This window comes from Anolis sagrei, chromosome 2 (assembly GCF_037176765.1).
Source record: "Anolis sagrei isolate rAnoSag1 chromosome 2, rAnoSag1.mat, whole genome shotgun sequence".
In the NCBI taxonomy this organism is placed as follows: domain Eukaryota; kingdom Metazoa; phylum Chordata; class Lepidosauria; order Squamata; family Dactyloidae; genus Anolis; species Anolis sagrei.
The window spans coordinates 88,561,186-88,578,577 of record NC_090022.1 but is presented as its reverse complement, the minus strand read 5'-3'; the positions used below and the strand labels follow the sequence as shown (position 1 = coordinate 88,578,577).

The following is a 17,392-nucleotide window of genomic DNA, read 5'->3' as shown; positions in this document are numbered from 1 at the left end:
ATTGCATCTTTATGATATTTACAGTATGAAATTGTTTCCTCCAAAAGTATACAGGCAAAAAGAAAATCACAGAATAAATTTCTATGCAGGAATATACAATTGAAGTACCTGTTGTTTAATAACCTCTAAAGATGGGGAGTCCACTACCATCTGCAGCTGTGTAGCTGATGGTTGATCAACTCTTACAGCCAAGACATTATTCTTATTGTTTAGATGAAATCTCTTTTCTTGTAATTTGAATCCCTTACGTTTGTGGTCCAGTTTCAAATATGCTTTTGCAAGGTGAAAAAAGGATCATAAATTTGAATGAAATGTTTGAAAGGGATTTTTTTTAAAAAACCTAGCTTTAGTAAAATTTGTGTACTTATATGTAAGAGAGAGAGATGGCTATCATCTTTGTGGCTGGCGCGCTTCAGAAAAATAAAGGTTTTCTACTCAGTGAAACTATAAATTATTACCCTAACATTTAGTCTGCAACTAGTTTTGTTTAGACAATAAGGCTATAAAACAACTGCCTGTAATTACAATAAACTTTTTGTTGTTTTCATTTACAGAGGCCTCCTTATCAATGATGCCTGGTATGTAATTTTTACATAATTAGGCAAATTGTGGAGAATTAGGCACATGCAATCTGTAATCTGCATCTAGACAAATTCAATTCATGTCATGAGATCTAGCTGAACCCTAGAATATAAATGCATATCATTTGCTCATTATGGTGCATATATGTAATGCTGTTTTACCAGGCAGATATTTCTTGCTAGATCTTAGAAGTAATGTTTAACAAGTTGTCTGTGGGGAAATTCAACATTCAACCCTCTTACACCCAAGCAACAGAAAAGCAAGCAACAAAACATACCCATCAGTTTACCATGTGAAAGGATTTCTGCTCTTAGGAGACTTATGGTGGATGAAATCCCTTGAAAATAAGGGTTATAAAGAGAACGTGGCCCGGTATCACAGCTGATGCCTGCACAGTTATCCAAATATTAAAGCTTTGTTGCAAATACAAATAATTAAACACATTGTATACTTCTGTAGTATTCTTATTTCTTTAGTCATGGGTTTATTTTCTAAGATATGGAAAATCAGATAAACTTCCTGTGAGGTCATGGGCAACTGTTTTGCAGGGTGGTGGTATGGCATTATGTTAGAAAAACATGTAAAGTGTCTCATTAACTTATCTCCTCCTTTTAGAGGAAGTTTGCACCTTGGTAATTACAGAAGCCTTTCCTGAAGATTCTGGAATATTTAAATGCATTGCTGAAAATGAGTTTGGCACAGTGGCATCCAGCGCACGCCTTATTGTTTCCCAAGGTAACTGTACATTCTTCTCTCCCACCAGCTCCCATTTCTCTCTCCTACTCAGTTTCACCCATTTATTGAAAGTATGACCTCAAGTCCTATGAGCCCAAACCTCCTCCAACTCCATGGCATCTCTTGTTTAAACTTGGAATATAGCTCCCAGTTCTGTGTTTCAACCATGAGCTGTGTAACAAAACTAGTGATCACACTTAGAACCACAGAATCATAGATTTGGAAGAGACCACATGGGCCATTTAATCTAACCCCCCTGCCATGCATGAAAGGAAGAACCAAGGTGTCCCTGACATATGGCCATTTAAAATCTGCTTTAAAATTTCTAAGGAAAGAACTTCCACCACACTTCAAGGCAGAGAGTTCCACTGTTGAACAGTTCATTCGGTCAGGAAGTACTTCCTTAAGTTCAGGGGGAATCTCCTTTCCTGCAATTTGAACCAATTGCTCCAAGTCCTAGTTTCCAAGGCAGCAGAAAACAAGCCTGCTCCCTCTTCCTTATGACACCCTTTCACATATTTATGCATGGCTCTCATGTATCCTCTCAACATTGTCTTCTACAGGTTTAACATACCAAGCTCTTTAAGTCGCTCCTTATAGGTCACTTAATGAGAAATACGCAATTAAAAAGAGTACATTGAAGATATTCAGTGAGGCTTTGGTCTGGTTTGCCCAGTTTGAAGACATTTCTTGAAAACTGGCAGTAAAAATTGAAGCACTGAGGTAAAACTTGAGGATCCCATTCAAGAGAATGACAAGGAAGGTCTTCAAATGTTTCAATGGGACTTTTGATATTATGTGTAATAATGCATCTTCATATGTGCAGATGACCTCCTTCTGGCACATTCATTAAATACATACTGCAATAAAGATGCTACCCCCTTCCTCCCAAATATATGTAGAACTTTAAAAATGCAGTTTTCTTTAAACCTCTTGGGAGGGAAAGGTGTCACAAACATTTCAATGGAAACCACACTGACATGATATTATTTAAATTAGTCAGATCAGAGGTACAGTAGAGTCTCACTTATCTGACATAAATGGGCCAACAGAACGTTGGATAAATGAAAATGTCGGATAATATGGAGTCTCCTACTGTTACCCATCCGACGTGATGCTAGACACCTAGAATACTAACAACAGATACTCAAAGGGTTAAGGCAAGTCAATGCCTCGAGGCTAGAGCAACCCAGCAGGAAGTGCCCGGATGCAGAAGAGGAGCGTGGAAATCACAGAGGGAAGTGGGGGGAGGATGCTTCTGCTTCCAGTCCTGCCTCTTTTCCCCCTTTCCTCCCTCCTCCTCCTTGTCGTGCCTTTTTCACTTATTGGGAACGGAGAGAGAGTTGGGGAGCACTCCTTTAATTGAAGGGGAAATGCTGTAGGAAAAGGGGGGAATCGGACAAGAGCGTCAGATAAGATGGAATGTTGGATAAGCGAAGGTTGGATAAGCGAGATTCTACTGTATGTGTTCTTATTTGAGAATAAAGTAGAAAGCCATCTTCAGTATCACAATACCTGTTGTAGGGCGTAATGTGGCCTCAAGTTAACTACACCACTAAAAACTGGGTGGTCTAAGAATCTTCAGATGATAGAGCTTCTGTTTTATAATGTAAAAGAAGGGACGGAAAAGCAATCAGACAGCGAGACAGGCTTACATTACTGCCTACACAGAAGACTTGCCTGGAAGCTCCACACACGCTATTCAGTCCCGCACCCTTCCTGCATTTTGTTTATATAAGAGACATCCATAGGTGATCTCACTATCTTTGGAAAGTACCAGAAATAGGGATTTCAATCATACCAACTCTGATAGAATTCCAAAACACAAGACCACCCGCTTACAACATATATATTTTTTCAAATAGCTACAATTAACTTTGAACCAATTAAGCTTTTCGTCTCCCACAATGGCCACTGGATTATATACTAGATCCCCATACAGGTTCCCATGTTCAGTTCCATCCTAAATGTTTAATAAATACCATAAATACGTTACATTTCTAAAGAGCTGAATATTCTCAGTATTGTTATGTATTTATGAGTTTTACTAGAAGTATAAACCTATATTAAGAAGATACAGCTCCGTTTCCCAGCTGAGCAAATGGATTGCCAAAGGAAAGGGGGTGGGGGTGGGGTTCTGATCTAAACAGAGAATGGCATATAATGGAGTGAGTCACTCTTTGGGTTTGATTTCTATTTCTGTAATTACTTTTCAGAAACAGAAGAGACTGCAAGTTTCAAAGCAGCTCCCTTATGGTCAGATATGCCAGCCACTACACTGTATACCCACTCTGCACCAGAGAGTCAATACATATTAATGGGAAGGGATCTACAGAACAAACCTGATACAATGCCAGAAAAGCCCTCTGGCTCAGCAGAGCAAGAAGAGTATGGAAGTTTCTGGGGGCAGAACAATGGCCACGAGAACAAGGATTCAGACAATTCATATGCATGGTAAGGCAAAACAAATATTCCCAAGTCTCTTCAACTCAATAATAGCAATTCTTTCAGCTAGCTACGGTTACAAAGAAAATTCATTTACCCACACACCCCTGCCCCCTGTGCGACACATTTCCAAATGCTCTGTTGCTTTTTTGCCTAGCTGCATGTATGTGCTAAACGGAGCTGTAATTCTATCATGCAATAACACTAGATGCTACATGTCTTTAATTCAGATTAATTTACTAAAAAAAGGGGGGGTGATCGATTATAGTTACTTATGTGCAATAGTGCAATGTGGCGCAAAATATGAATGACCACAACTTTCCACAGATTTACTATGATAATATTTGAGTGTTACTTCAAATAATTTCCCAGTAAATTAAGAGCAACACTCAAAAAAAACGGGAATTCCAGATAGGAAAAAATCAGGGCCAGCTAACACCTCCCAACAAAGGATTCCCCCAGGCATGAAGCAGCCAGGCTTTGAAGCTGCAAGGCCATTCAGTGGTAATCAAAGTGGCCAATTGCAACATTCACACTTGCCTCAAGCAGACAAGAGTTCTTTCTCCCACCCTGGACATTCCACAGATATCTAAACCTCACTTGCCTAGTTTCGAACAAACCTCTCAACCTCTAAGGATGCTTGCCATAGATGTGAGTGAAACATCAGGAGAGAATGCTTCTGGAACATGGCCATTAAGTGGTTTACCCTAAGTTAAAATGGCCCAAGTGTATTGTATACAGCTGTCCATGGATCAATCCATACTACACCAACCAAAACAATCCTTGTAGGTGAACATCAGATTTAGCGTAATTGTGTAATCTGTTCACATTTCACGCTACATAGGATTATTGTTGTATGCCTTCCACGTCATTTCTAGCATATGGGGACCTTAAAGCAAATTTATGGCATTTTCTTGGCAAGATTATTTCAGAAAGGGGTTATCTTTGCCTTCCTCTGAGCAAAGTCATCCAATGCGTTTTGTGTGTGTGTGTGTCAGGAGCGACTTGAGAAACTGCAAGTCACTTCTGGTGTGAGAGAATTGTCCATTTGCACCATTGCACCACTGAGTTACCCTTGTACTGGCAGGCTTGAAGACCAACAGGTTGAAGGTTTGAATCAGGTGAGAACGTGGACCTCTGTCAGCTCCAGCTCCCCATATGGGACATGAGAGAAGCCTCCCACAAGTATGATAAAACATAAAAAAACATCTGGGCGTCGCTTGGACAACGTCCTTGCAGATGGGCAATTCTCTCACACCAGAAGCAACTTGCAGTATCTCATGTCACTCCTGACATGAAAAAAAAAATCCTGTGAGTTCCATGGCCAAACAAAGATTAAACTTTGGTCTTCAGCCATACTCCCATTCTCTAACCACTATGTCATGTGGGCCTCATACCCCAAATTATTGCCTATGTAAAAATGCTGATGTTGAAATATCATGCTACTGAAGCACTGATTATTCAGTCTTTCATAATAACAAATGACTAAAACTGAAAAGATTTAATAAAAACCTTGTTTGATTCAGAGGCCATGTCTAGTCCAGGTTAATTTCGATGTCCTTGAGTTGTTATTGAACAGGCTGTAACAAAAGAATCAGTCCTTTCTCCAGATCCAGGACTAAAATCAGAATACAGGGGTCATTTCAGTAAATATGTCCAAAGATGAAAATAGCTTGCTGCTTTTCCCTGTGCTTGGTAGTTGTTCCCAAAAGGTGATGTCAGTTCCAGCATTTGGCATTCTCGGGATACAGACACATGAAATCATATCATCAGAATTACTTGTCCTTGCAGCTGGTTATTTTGAAGGATGATTCTGTGAGCTGGATCACATGGAAATGTAGAATCCATTCTGGATTACAGATTGCCTCTGATAACATTCCAGGAATAAAAATAGGATGGCACAATCACATACTTGTTCAGTGGTACAATTCATAAAAAAGCTGTCCCTTCAGTGCAAAATACTACTTAGTAACAAAAGATAAGGGGGGGGGGGGGAGTTTTAGGGAAACACGTTATTTTCTGTTGGTCACGGGAGTTCTGGTGGGAAGTTTGGCCCAATTCTATTATTGGTGGGGTTCAGAATGCTCTCTGATTGTAGGTGAACTATAACTCCCAGCAACTACAACTCCCAAATGGCAAGATCTATTTTCCCCCAAACTCCACCAGTGTTCTCATTTCGGCATATTGAATATTCATGCCAAGTTTGGTCCAGATCCATCATTGTTTGAGTCCACAGTGCTCTCTGGATGTAGATGAACTACAACTCCAAAACTCAAGGTCAATGTCCACCAAACCCTTCCAGTGTTTTCTGTTGGTCATGGGAGTTCTGTGTGCCAAGTTTGGTTCCATTATTGGAGGAATTGAGAATGCTCTTTGATTGTATGTTAACTATAAATCCCAGCAACGATAACTCTCAAATGACAGAATAAATCCTCCCCCCTCCAAAACAAATTGGAGAAGACAAACTGAAATGTATTTTTTGAACAGAGGGGAGGGGATATGTTTGTGCCCAACCCTCGCTACCCTGACACCTCAGATTCCCCTGTCAATGTCTATAACTAGTACTCTGTTCCATTACTAAGGTCATTTTAAAATAGCCTTTAAAGTATGCACCCGGAGATGACCTATCCAGGCATGGAGAATTTCGCCTATACTTTTTTTATATATGTAGTTTGCTTGCTTTTCTTTTTCTAACCATTCCTTTTAATTCCACTTCCAACCTGCAGGACTCTTTTGCACTATACAACTATTGTGTTAGGATTCTATTAACTTTTATGGTTCTAACCTGTGCAATCCCAAGACTGGTTGTTGTTGTTGTTTGTTGTTGTTGTTGTTGTTGTTGTATGCCTTTGAGTCATTTCCAGTTTATGGACACACCTAAGGCAAACCTATCATTGGGAGTTTTCTTTGCCTTTCTCTGAAGCTGAGAGAGTGTAACTTGTCAAAGGCCACTCATTGGGTTTCCAAGGCAGAATGAGGATCCAAATCGTAGTCTCCAGACTGTCGTTCAATGCTCAAAACACTACAAGATGTTGGCGGTTGAAGGAGGAGCATCTAGATTTCTCAGCCAGATATCTCTTTTGTTAGTCTTATCAAACTACAAATGGCAGGATTACATAGGATGCAGATATGGCAGTTAAACCAGAATAATAATGCTGTAATTGTGAGGGAGAGTCTTCTGGCGAAGAAGGGTGTAAACTGAGGCAATCCAGAAATTTTTGGGGGTAACGGAAGTGTGAAAAATTCTACATATGGTAAAATATGTGACAATTTTTTGTGCCAAAAAACAACCTGAAGGTATGCCTTTTGAATGTAAAGATTGTATAAAAAAAAGATTAGTACTATTAAGCTTAATTGACGGGAAGCCAGAAGAACACTGGACTGAAGCCAGGGACATTGTCAGGAGGAAAAGTAGAAGGACGTGACCTGCAGCTAAAAGGGAAAAGAATCCTCAGTGGATGACAGTGGATGACAGATGAAACGCTTTCAGCAGTTAAGGACAGACAAAAAGTGAAAGTAAAGGGGGGCAAATATAGTCAGAACCCTGAATGCAACCATTCAGCAATTTGTGTGCAGAGATAAATAGATCTACTATAATAATCAGTGCAGAGAAATAGAAGGTGACAAAAAAAAACAAGATACTTTCCCACAATATCAAAGAAACCAAAGGGAAATTTAAACCAAGAGTGGGGATGCTCTATGACTAGCAAGGGAGCACATTATTTATTTATTTACTTACTTACTTTGCTTATATACCGCTGTTCTCAGCCCAGGGGCGACTCACAGCGGTGTACAACATAGGAAGAACAAAATTCAAAACACAGTATAAAAATAATTCACAACCCATTATACAAAACCATTATACAAAAAGCATTATACAAAACATTGTCATTACTACGAAAACCATTCAGCGTCGTCTCATCATCCAAACCACAATCCAATATCATTTTCTGTTGTTCCATTCCTATAGTCATTACCAATCATTGCACTTCTTGTTCGAACACCTTCTTGAACAACCAAGTCTTTAATTTCCTGTGGAATATCATCAGGGAAGGAGCCAGTCTAATGTCCACAGGAAGGGTGTTCCACATTACATGACCAAGTGGAAACAAAACAATAATGGAAACAACACACAGCAGAACTGCTTTGATATAAGTGCCCCCAGCGGCACAATGGGTTAAACCCTTGTGCCAGCAGGACTGAAGACCAAGAGGTTGGAGGTTCGAATCCAGGGAGAGCTCCAGCTCCCCATGCGGGGACATGAGAGAAGCCTTCCACAAGGATGGCAAAACATCAAAACATCCGGGTGTCCCCTGGGCAACGTCCTTGCAGATGGCCAATTCTCTCACACCAGAAGCAACTTACAGTTTCTCAAGTCAATCCTGACACAGAAAAAAAACCTGCTTTGATAATCTTGATTGTATGGTATGTAGAAAGGGCCTCAGACACCTGTTCTCTCTCTCATGCTCTTTGACATCTACATAATATTACTGAGTTTTTTGTCATCTGAGTTTAAGTGTCATTAGTCCATGGATAGTATTCAGCTTTGTATCTAATTTACATCTTCTCTCAAAGAAGCAATCAGATTCAGTGCTGGACTAGATGTGAGTAATTTAACACATACCTTTTAATGCATTTAAGATCTAGCTTGATGTTTGCAGAAGGTTCAAGTGATATATAGTGCATATTATGTTAGATGGTCCTGCATCTCCTCAATCATGCATCTGGATTACTGTGGGCAGGCCCGTGGCCAGGATTTCGTTTCGGGGGGGGGGGGGGCTGAATTTTTTTCTGGGGGGGTTTCGGGGGGGGGTTGAGTTTCGGGGGGGCTGAGTGAAAGAGGGTCTACCCTAGCAAACCTTTTGTATCATGACCCCAATACCCCCATGCATATGGGATATATTGAGTATGGTGATCAGATCATGATATGAATAAACATAACAGTTTAAGTTATGCACCAGTAAGGCCTTTTCGCAAACCACCATGAGAATTTCGGGGGGGGGGGGGGATACTCAAGTGAAAGCAGTGTCCAGATCAGTTTTCAGTCACTTTGGTTGCTGCATCGGTTGCATGAGTAGCTAGAAAGTAGGATATAGCCACAGCAACTAATGTCATAGTAATATTCAAATGACATGATTGTGACAAACCTACACAGGGCTACTTGAAGAGTGTTTGGAAGTTACAGCTGGTTGAGTCAGACCTGGTACTGTCTGGTTTGTAGATCAAGTTGTGCTAAGTCGCCTGGATCATTTCCCCCTCTCCATCCCTGAATAGCAGGATATAAATATTTTAATAAATAATTTCACAAGCAGTGTTTCCATGGAGTTGTCCTGTTTACCATGCTGACTGGGAGAGCTGTAGTCCAAAAATAATGATTCCAAGCTTGGTTCACAGGGTACAAAAGCATTTAGATTCTTTTACTAGTAGGATTTTGTATCCTCTCGGGCTTGGGAAGAGTTTACAACTATTACTGCTCTGCTTTAGCTGTTTTTGTCCCCAGTCATTTCATAACCACCAAAAAGAAGTGGCCTCTACATGCATCAACCTACTCTCCAAGGCTGTCTTAAAGTCCATCTATACTGCTGAATGAATGCAGCTTGTCACCACTTTGACTACCATGGTTCAATGCTATAGAATCATGGGTGATGTAGTTTGGTGAATCACAAGTACTATTTGACAGAGAAGACTAAACACCTTCTAAAACTACAACTCCCATTTCCCATAGCATTAGCCATAGCAAATAAAGGGATGTCAAACTGCATTAATTCTAGATGTAGATGCATTTTTAAATAGCACCTTAAAAATCTCAAGAAAGGTGCCATTTTCTGGCTCTCCATTGCCACTTACTTTCTGACATCTATGCCCAACGAAGAAACTTCTGGGCTTCCAAAGTTTGCGTAATATATTCTGCATTTCTGGTTGGCCTAATGAAGGTGTCACCATAATGTATAGTTGGGGTTTTGTTGTATTTTAGTCTTCGTGTTGTGGTTTTAACTCATTTTTGTGCATACATATATTTGATGCTGTGCTGGTACTCCTTCGGTTTTCATATTGTGTGGGGCTTTTTGCCATGATGTAAATTAGACCACCCAACAACCTGGAGAAATGTGTCTTAATGAGGCATTAAATAGATTGATGGAGGAGCTACAAAGGCCCCAGTGCGGTGGCCTATGCAAGGGGAGAAAAGTGGCTCTGGAAAGGCCTATTAGAGGGGCATTCAAATCAGGGTCAGTGTGCTGTGAGGCAAAACCCAGGCTGGGTGACCGGAGGTGGCAGCAAAAGGCTCATTTGTTGGCAATTAGGCTTGGTCGTGTGAATCAGAAGCCCCAACGCTCGAGCCTTTTGTTTCTTCAGGAGGCTGGGGTGGCTTTGTTTTTTAAAAAGCTACGTATTGAGACTCCCAGCCAGTTGGAAGGCCTGCAGAAACTCTCTTCCAGAGGGGTTGGTACAAAAAGAGAGGTTGGAAATAGTGAAACCTGATCGTGTGCCTCGGAGGCGCCTCTGCTTCACAGTCGAAGTCCCCTCCTGCTTAGTTTTAAAGGGAACCACAAAACAGGGGTCTAGCACTGCCTTGGAAGCTGACTGAAGGAAACAAGTTGGTACGATAATTTTTCGTAGACTCAGGGTGCATCTACACTGTAGTGTGGATGCTGTTTGACCCCACTTGAACTACTATGGCTCAATGCTATGGTATCTTTGGGATTGTGATTTGATGATGAATCAGCCGTCTTTAGTAGAGAAGCCAAAAGACTTTGTAAAACTACAAGTATAGGGACTCCAAATCATTGGGCCAAGGCAGTAAAAGTTGTGACAAGCTGCATTAATTCCACATTGTAGGTGCACCCTCAGTCTAAGAAAGCTTAACAGTGGTTCTCAACCTGTGGGTTCCCAGATGTTTTGGCCTATAGCTCCCATAAATCCCAGCCAGTCTACCAGCTGTTAAGATTTCTGGGAGTTGAAGGCCAAAACAGATTGAGAACCACTGCCTTAAGTGAACAACTTTATCTTAGGGTGCATCTATGTGGTACTATTAACGCAATTTGATACTACATGCTATGGCCTGATGATATGGAATCATGGGAGTTGCAGTTTTACAAGGTCTGCAGCATCCTTTGCCAAAGAGTGTTGGTGCTTCACTGAACTACAGCTCCCAGGATTCCCTGGCATTGAGTCATGGTGTCAAACTGCATTCATTCTGCAGTGTGAATGCGCCCAGGGGCTCCGTGTACACTGCCATATAATGCAGTGTTATAGTGTCATTAAACTGCCTTCTGAACCTGCATTATTTGGTATTGTGGATTAACCTTCAATCTAGAGGGGCTGCAGTGGTGCAATGGGTTAAATCATTGAGGTGCTGAACTCGTTGACAGGAAGGCTGGCAGTTTGAATCCATGGGATGGGGTGAGCTCCCACTGTTAGTGCCAGCTCCTGACAGCTGAGCAGTTTGAAAACATGCAAATAAGAGTAGATCAATAGGTACTGCTCCAGTGGGAAGGTAAACGGTGCTCCATGCTGTCAGTGCTGGCCACATGACCTAGGAGGTATCTAAGGACAACACAGGCTCCTCAGCTTGGAAATGGAGATGAGCACCACCTGCCAGAGTTGGAGATGAAAGGGGAAGCCTTTGCCTTTGTCTGTGTATTTATATTTCATTGTTTCAAGGCACTGAATGTTTGTCTGTGTCTGTATATATGCTGGAATCCACCATGACTCGCCTCGGACAGATAGGGCAGAATATAAAGTATTATTATTATTATTCTGACACAAAAACACAGGATGATGATGATGATGATGACTATTATTAAGTGCTACGAGATCCCTTTGCAGACTGATATTCCAGACTAACAGAGCTGTGTTTTTCAATTCTACCACTACGGCAGAGGAAATGAATAGGCTGCTCTTGGTTTTTACTCGTTTTGCATTATTTTCCTGCACATGTCCCTGTCATGAGCAAAATTAAATGGTTTTGGTGTGTCTTGTAATTCACCCCCATAGACTGCTGTGGCTCAATGCTGAGGAACCATGGGAGATGTAGTTTGGTGAGGAGCCAGCACTCTTTGGCAGAGAAGACAAAACTTGTAAAAAGACGACTTACATGATTCCATGGTATAGAGCCACTGCAGTTAAAGTGGTGTCAAATTGCATTAATTCTACAATATAGATTTTTTTAATGTTTTAAAGAACATTTCCCATTTTTTCCACACAAAAAGGGTGGGGGGAGTAAAGGGGGGAAGAATAAAAGGAGACTAAAGAAAGTGGGGTAGTGAAGTTAATGTTAGTGAATTAAGTCTTTACAAATATCTAGTATAGTGCAGAGGGAGAGGATCAGAAGGAGAAAGCAAACATTGTACAAAATCAAAATTGATACATCCCTTTCTTCAGATCAGTTACAATTAGACACATCATCCAAAGTATTAAAAATTCTATATATCCTCTATAACAGGCATGGGCAAACTTGGGCCCTCCAGGTTTTTTGGACTTCAACTCCCACCATTCCTAACAGCCTTAGGCCTCTTCCTTAAGCGGCTGAGGGGGGAAAAGAAGGGGCCTGGGGCTGTTAGGAATGGTGGGAGTGGAAGTCCAAAACACCTGGAAGGCCGAAATTTGCCCATGCCTGCTCTATAAGAAAGAGAGGAGAAATATCTAAAATCTCTTAAATGTAAGGCAACTAAGTAGATAGATAGATAGATAGATAGATATAATAGTAATGTTTTTATCCAAAGTCTCTCAACATTATAGTTTTTTTCCCCCAATCCATTTTACAGTGTAGAATTAATTCTGTGTGATACTGCCCTTAACTCTCATGGTAATATTCTGGGATTTGCAGTTTAGGGAGGGCCACTTAGCATTCTCAACCACACAGGCCTTGGCTACCATTAAACTATGAGCATGGCAGTTAAAGTGAAGTAATAGCGCTATAACAACGTAGTGTGATATTGAAGTCTGTGGAGAAGTTGTGCAGAGTAAAGGTAAAGGTTTTCCCTTGACGTTAACTCTACTTGTGTCCGACTCTGGGGGTTGGTGCTCATCTCCATTTCTAAGCCAAAGAGCCAACATTGTCCATAGACACCTCCAAGGTCATGTGGCCAGCATGACTGCATGGAGCGCCGTTAACTTCCTGCTGAATAATAAAAATAATAATAAAACTTTATTTATACCCCACCACCATCTTCCCATGGGGATTCGGGGCGGCTTACATGAAGCCAAGTCCAGCAATACTATAGATCAATATAACACAACACAGAAATAAAATGTGAAAATAAAAATACAATACAAAACCAATTATAAATAACACATCAACAATATAAAATTGCGACGTTTAAAACACAGAAGTCACACACTATGGGCAGGGCCAATTCTAATGGAATTAAAAATTAAAACACTGGGTGAGACAACAATGTAATATATCTGGATAGGGGATCCGAAGGATAAAGTAGGGTTGATTGCATTAACGGGAGGAATAAACTGCTTCCGAGGGCATTCTGCAAGAATTGGTCAAGTCTAGGGATTATTGTACATTCATTCAGTGAAGGCACACTGGAACAGTCAAGTTTTCAAGCTCTTCCTGAAGACTGCCAGAGTGTAGGCTTGCCTAACCTCTCTGGGGAGCGAGTTCCAGAGCGGGGGGGGGGGGGGGGGCACTACAGAGAAGGCCCTCTCTCCCATCCCCACAAGTTGCACCTGCAATGGAGGCAATACCTATTGATCTACTGTTAGCAGAGGCGTCCCTAGGTAATTTTCAATGGTAAGCAAACAGTATTTTGGCGCCTCCCCCGCCCAACCAATCACTGATATATATTTTCTGTTCGTTGTGGGAGTTCTGTGTGCCATATTTGGTTCAATTCCATCATTGGTGGAGTTCAGAATGCTCTTTGATTGTGGGTGAACAATACATCCCAGTAACTACAACTCGCATATGTCAAGGTCTATTTTCCCCCAAGAGTGCCTCAAGAGCGCCCCTGGACAAAATCAACTATACTGCAAATGCTTACTTTGCGTAATGGGTTGAGCTGCCCCTGACTGTTAGGTTGCTGGGGCTAACAGCGGGAGCTCACCCCGCTCCCCGATTCAAACCTCCAACCTTTCGGTCAGCAAGTTCCGCAGCTCAGTGGTTTAACCTGCTGCGCCACAGCGAGCTCTGTGCAGAATGCAGGCGGCAAAATCAGCAGAATGCCTCCTGGAATGCAGTTTGAGACCACTTGAACTGCAGTGGCCCAAGGATATGGAACCCTGGGAGTTGTCGTTTCCTCAGGCATTTAGCCTTCCTGGTGTCTCCCCAAACTACAGATCCTAGGGTTCCACAGCCATGATGCCATAGCAGTTAAAGTGGTCCCAGGCTGCGTTCATTCCACAGTGTAGCGCTGCCTTTGCTGAGGCAGAAGAGGGGAAAGAGGGGACTTTTATGCTGACACCTTGGAGCCCGGGCCTCCCATGTCATTGGCTGGCAGGCGATAAAAGTCCCCGGTCTTATTAATACTAAGCGGAGAGCTACTATGAGTGGAGTCTGTGTGTTGAGTGAATGGCTGACTTTCCCCCCCAAAACTGCTTAGCAAGGGCTCAGGTGGCGCTGCCTTCGTTTGCTTACTCTAGGTAAGACCCGCTTTGGTGCCTTCCCTCGCCTCGGTCTCTCACTTGCCTGGAGCAGCAGTCTACACTAGGACTCCCACTGCGGAACTGGACCGCTTTACAGGGACGGTGCCTCCATCTCGGATTCCTTTGCATGCAAGGTGCTGGGCTACAGCCCTGGGCCATCAGCACCATTTCTAAGGAGAACCATTGAACTCTTGAGGCGACTTAACTTCAGCAGGTAGTTAGTTGTCTAGGGTTGTGCTGTGCATGGGGGGAAAGGTGGTCCAGGAAACTATTATTAGTTATTATTATATTTAGACCCTTTTTCTCTATGGAAAGAGACCTAAAGTGGTTATTCTGGTAGCTAATTCTGTTATCTATCTTGACTTTTCTGTGTATTCCTAGTAAAGTATAATTAATTACACTGGGAGCGTGACCATACTGGAAAATGAATGCAGTTAGACATCACCTTTAACTGCTATGGCTCAATGCTATGGGATCTTGGGAATTCTAGTTTGGTGAAGCACCAAAGACTTTGTCAAACTACAGCTCCCATGATTCCATAGCATTAAACCATGAAGGTTGATGCAGTGTCAAGCTGCATGAATTCTACAGTGTGGATCAGGTATGTGCAAACTTGGGCCCTCTATGTGTTTTGGACTTCAACTCCCATCATTCCTAACAGCCTCGGGCCCTTTCCTTTTCCCCCTCAGCCGCTTAAGTGGCTGAAGGGGAAAAGGAAAGGGCCTGAGGCTGTTAGGAATGATGGGGGTTGAAGTCCAAAACACATAGAGGGCCCAAGTTTGCCCATGCCTGGTATAGATGCACCCTTAGTTCTACTTTCTCATTGTGGTGGTTTTTCATTCTGTGTCTCTCCTTTGAAAAGTCTCACAATCTGGCTCAGGTGAACTTTGCAAAAGTTTCATTTGGGTGTTGGTGATCTTTCATTTTAGGAAGAACATTCATCCTATTGAATTTATTTCATGCGATTTTGAAGGTGTTGCTAAGATCTGGTCCTGGTGTCATTTTTCTTGAATGTGGTCCACAAAGGATTGCTTTGGTGGTGATTATTCATTATTAAACCTGGATATATAAGAAACTCCTGTTGCTTGGGTTGTTGTAAGTTTTCTGGACTGAATGGTCATGTTCCAGAAGCATTCTCTTCTGACATTTCACCTGCATCTATGGCGAGCACCCTCTCACAACCTCTGAGGATGCCAGCCATAGATGCAGGCGAAAAGTCAGGAGAGAATGCTTCTGGAACATGGCCATACAACCTAAAAAACTTACAACAACCCAGTGATTCTGGCCACAGAAGCCTTCCACAATACTCCTGTAGTTTGTTTGCAACATCTGTTTTCAAAAGGAGGGAGGACAAAATACTTCAATTTCAACTGAAAGATTTCCCCAATAATTTGATCTCTTTGGAGAATGTATGACCTCATGGCACCTACTTTAGGTTCGCCTGGGAAAGGAAGACAACGTACTGTACTTACATATATATAGCAGCAAAACAGCTGATCTGGAACCCTGTAGAGGGGAAACAGCTGTTGGGAGGGGAAAGGCAAGTGGGACAGAAAAGGGTTAACCACCCCATCCACAGTGGCTTCTCTCACTCACTTTACACCCAGTTTCTGCCTCCTGCAGAATTCTGGGGTTTGAAGTTTAGTGAGTTGAGCCTACATTGTGGTTTTTTAAAAATATAGAAAGGATATAATTTTCTTGCATGTAAATATACATGAAGTTTGCCAAAGAAGTAATTTCCCAGTAACATGTAGGCTGTATTGGGTGGCCAACAGTTGTATTTCTCTTTTTTTGCTCCAGATTGTAAATCTGAATTCTCTCATGTTTTGGGGATATATATAATATATTCTGCTTCAAAATAAAATCAATTTGTCATATCTGGACATACTCTTTTCTAGGCACTTATGGATATGTCTCAGCAGTAGTTCAACAACTCCCACCGTGGTGAGTGTGTTCTAGCGATACAACTGCAAAGGTCAACATATTCATATAATGTGCACATGTGGCTGAGTTCCAGGTTACCATTGGTATTCAGCAGACCAGATCTCCCAATTTGAGCCTGCCTGGGCCCTAATGCCATTAGGTCACGCACTTATCTCAGAATGTATCTGCACTGTAGAAGTAATGCAGTTTGATACCACTTTAACTGTCTTTTTTATCATGACAGAAGCAAATTGAGTGTACAAGTGTATTTAAAAACACAAAGTTAAAAACTTGGCATTATACTAAATGTCCTTTGACCAGTAGCTGGCCACTTGGAGTGCCTCTGGTGTTGCCCTAAGGAGGCCCTCCATTGTGAATGTGGCAGAGCTCAGGCTGCATTGTAATAGCTTGTCTATGGTTTACTCTTCTCCAAGTCACCCAGTCTTCTGTGTGCCCAGGGGGAGTCTCTCATTCAGTTTCAGCCATGGATTAAGGTTCCGGGTTTTAGCCTGCCACTTTTGGACTCTCACTTGCTGAGGTGTTCCTGCGAGTATCTCTGTAGATCTTAGAAAGCTATTTCTTGATTTAAGGCATTAGCTGATATCCGAACAGGGAATGGGTCAGAGATGTCACTGCCTTGGTTCTTTTATTATTGGCTGCTACTTCCCGGCGGCTCAATGCCATGGCTCAATGCTATGGAGATTTGTAGGTTAGTGAGGCACCAGAACTCTTTGACAGAGAAGTCCTTGTAAAACTACAGCTTCCATGATTCCATAGCTCTGAACCATGACAGTTAAAGTGGTACCAAACTGCATTAATTCTACAGTGTAGATGCAACTTGGGTCTCACTGCTGTCACAAGCACAATTGTGAGGGCCTTCTTGGTGGCTGCCCCATGCATGACCTTGGCATTTCTTTCCCAGGAAGGACGACATTGCACTCTGCTGTCCTTCCATCAGGAGGCAAAAACCTTTCTTCTTCCCCTACAGGAAGTTTTTAAAGAATTGATTAGGGAGCACTGTACTATTTTAAACTGAACTGTTTTTATTTTAATTGCACTTAGTTTTTGTTTTTGTTTTTTGACTAGAGGTTTACGCTGTTTAAATACAGTGAAT

The 17,392-nt window shown here is 41.9% G+C and overlaps 1 protein-coding gene across 9 annotated transcripts in view; it reads left to right on the top strand.

Annotated features, from left to right (window-relative positions):
* Positions 1 to 17,392, top strand: part of MYOT (myotilin) — a 54,654-nt gene that overhangs the window by 20,245 nt on the left and 17,017 nt on the right. For 4 of the 9 annotated variants that reach the window (XM_060765343.2, XM_060765340.2, XM_060765339.2 and 1 more), the window contains 3 exons: positions 555 to 578; positions 1,198 to 1,317; positions 3,534 to 3,771. In XM_060765343.2, the coding sequence (XP_060621326.2) occupies positions 555 to 578; positions 1,198 to 1,317; positions 3,534 to 3,771 (382 nt within the window). The other 5 variants (XM_060765347.2, XM_060765344.2, XM_060765346.2 and 2 more) reach the window with 5 other exon arrangements.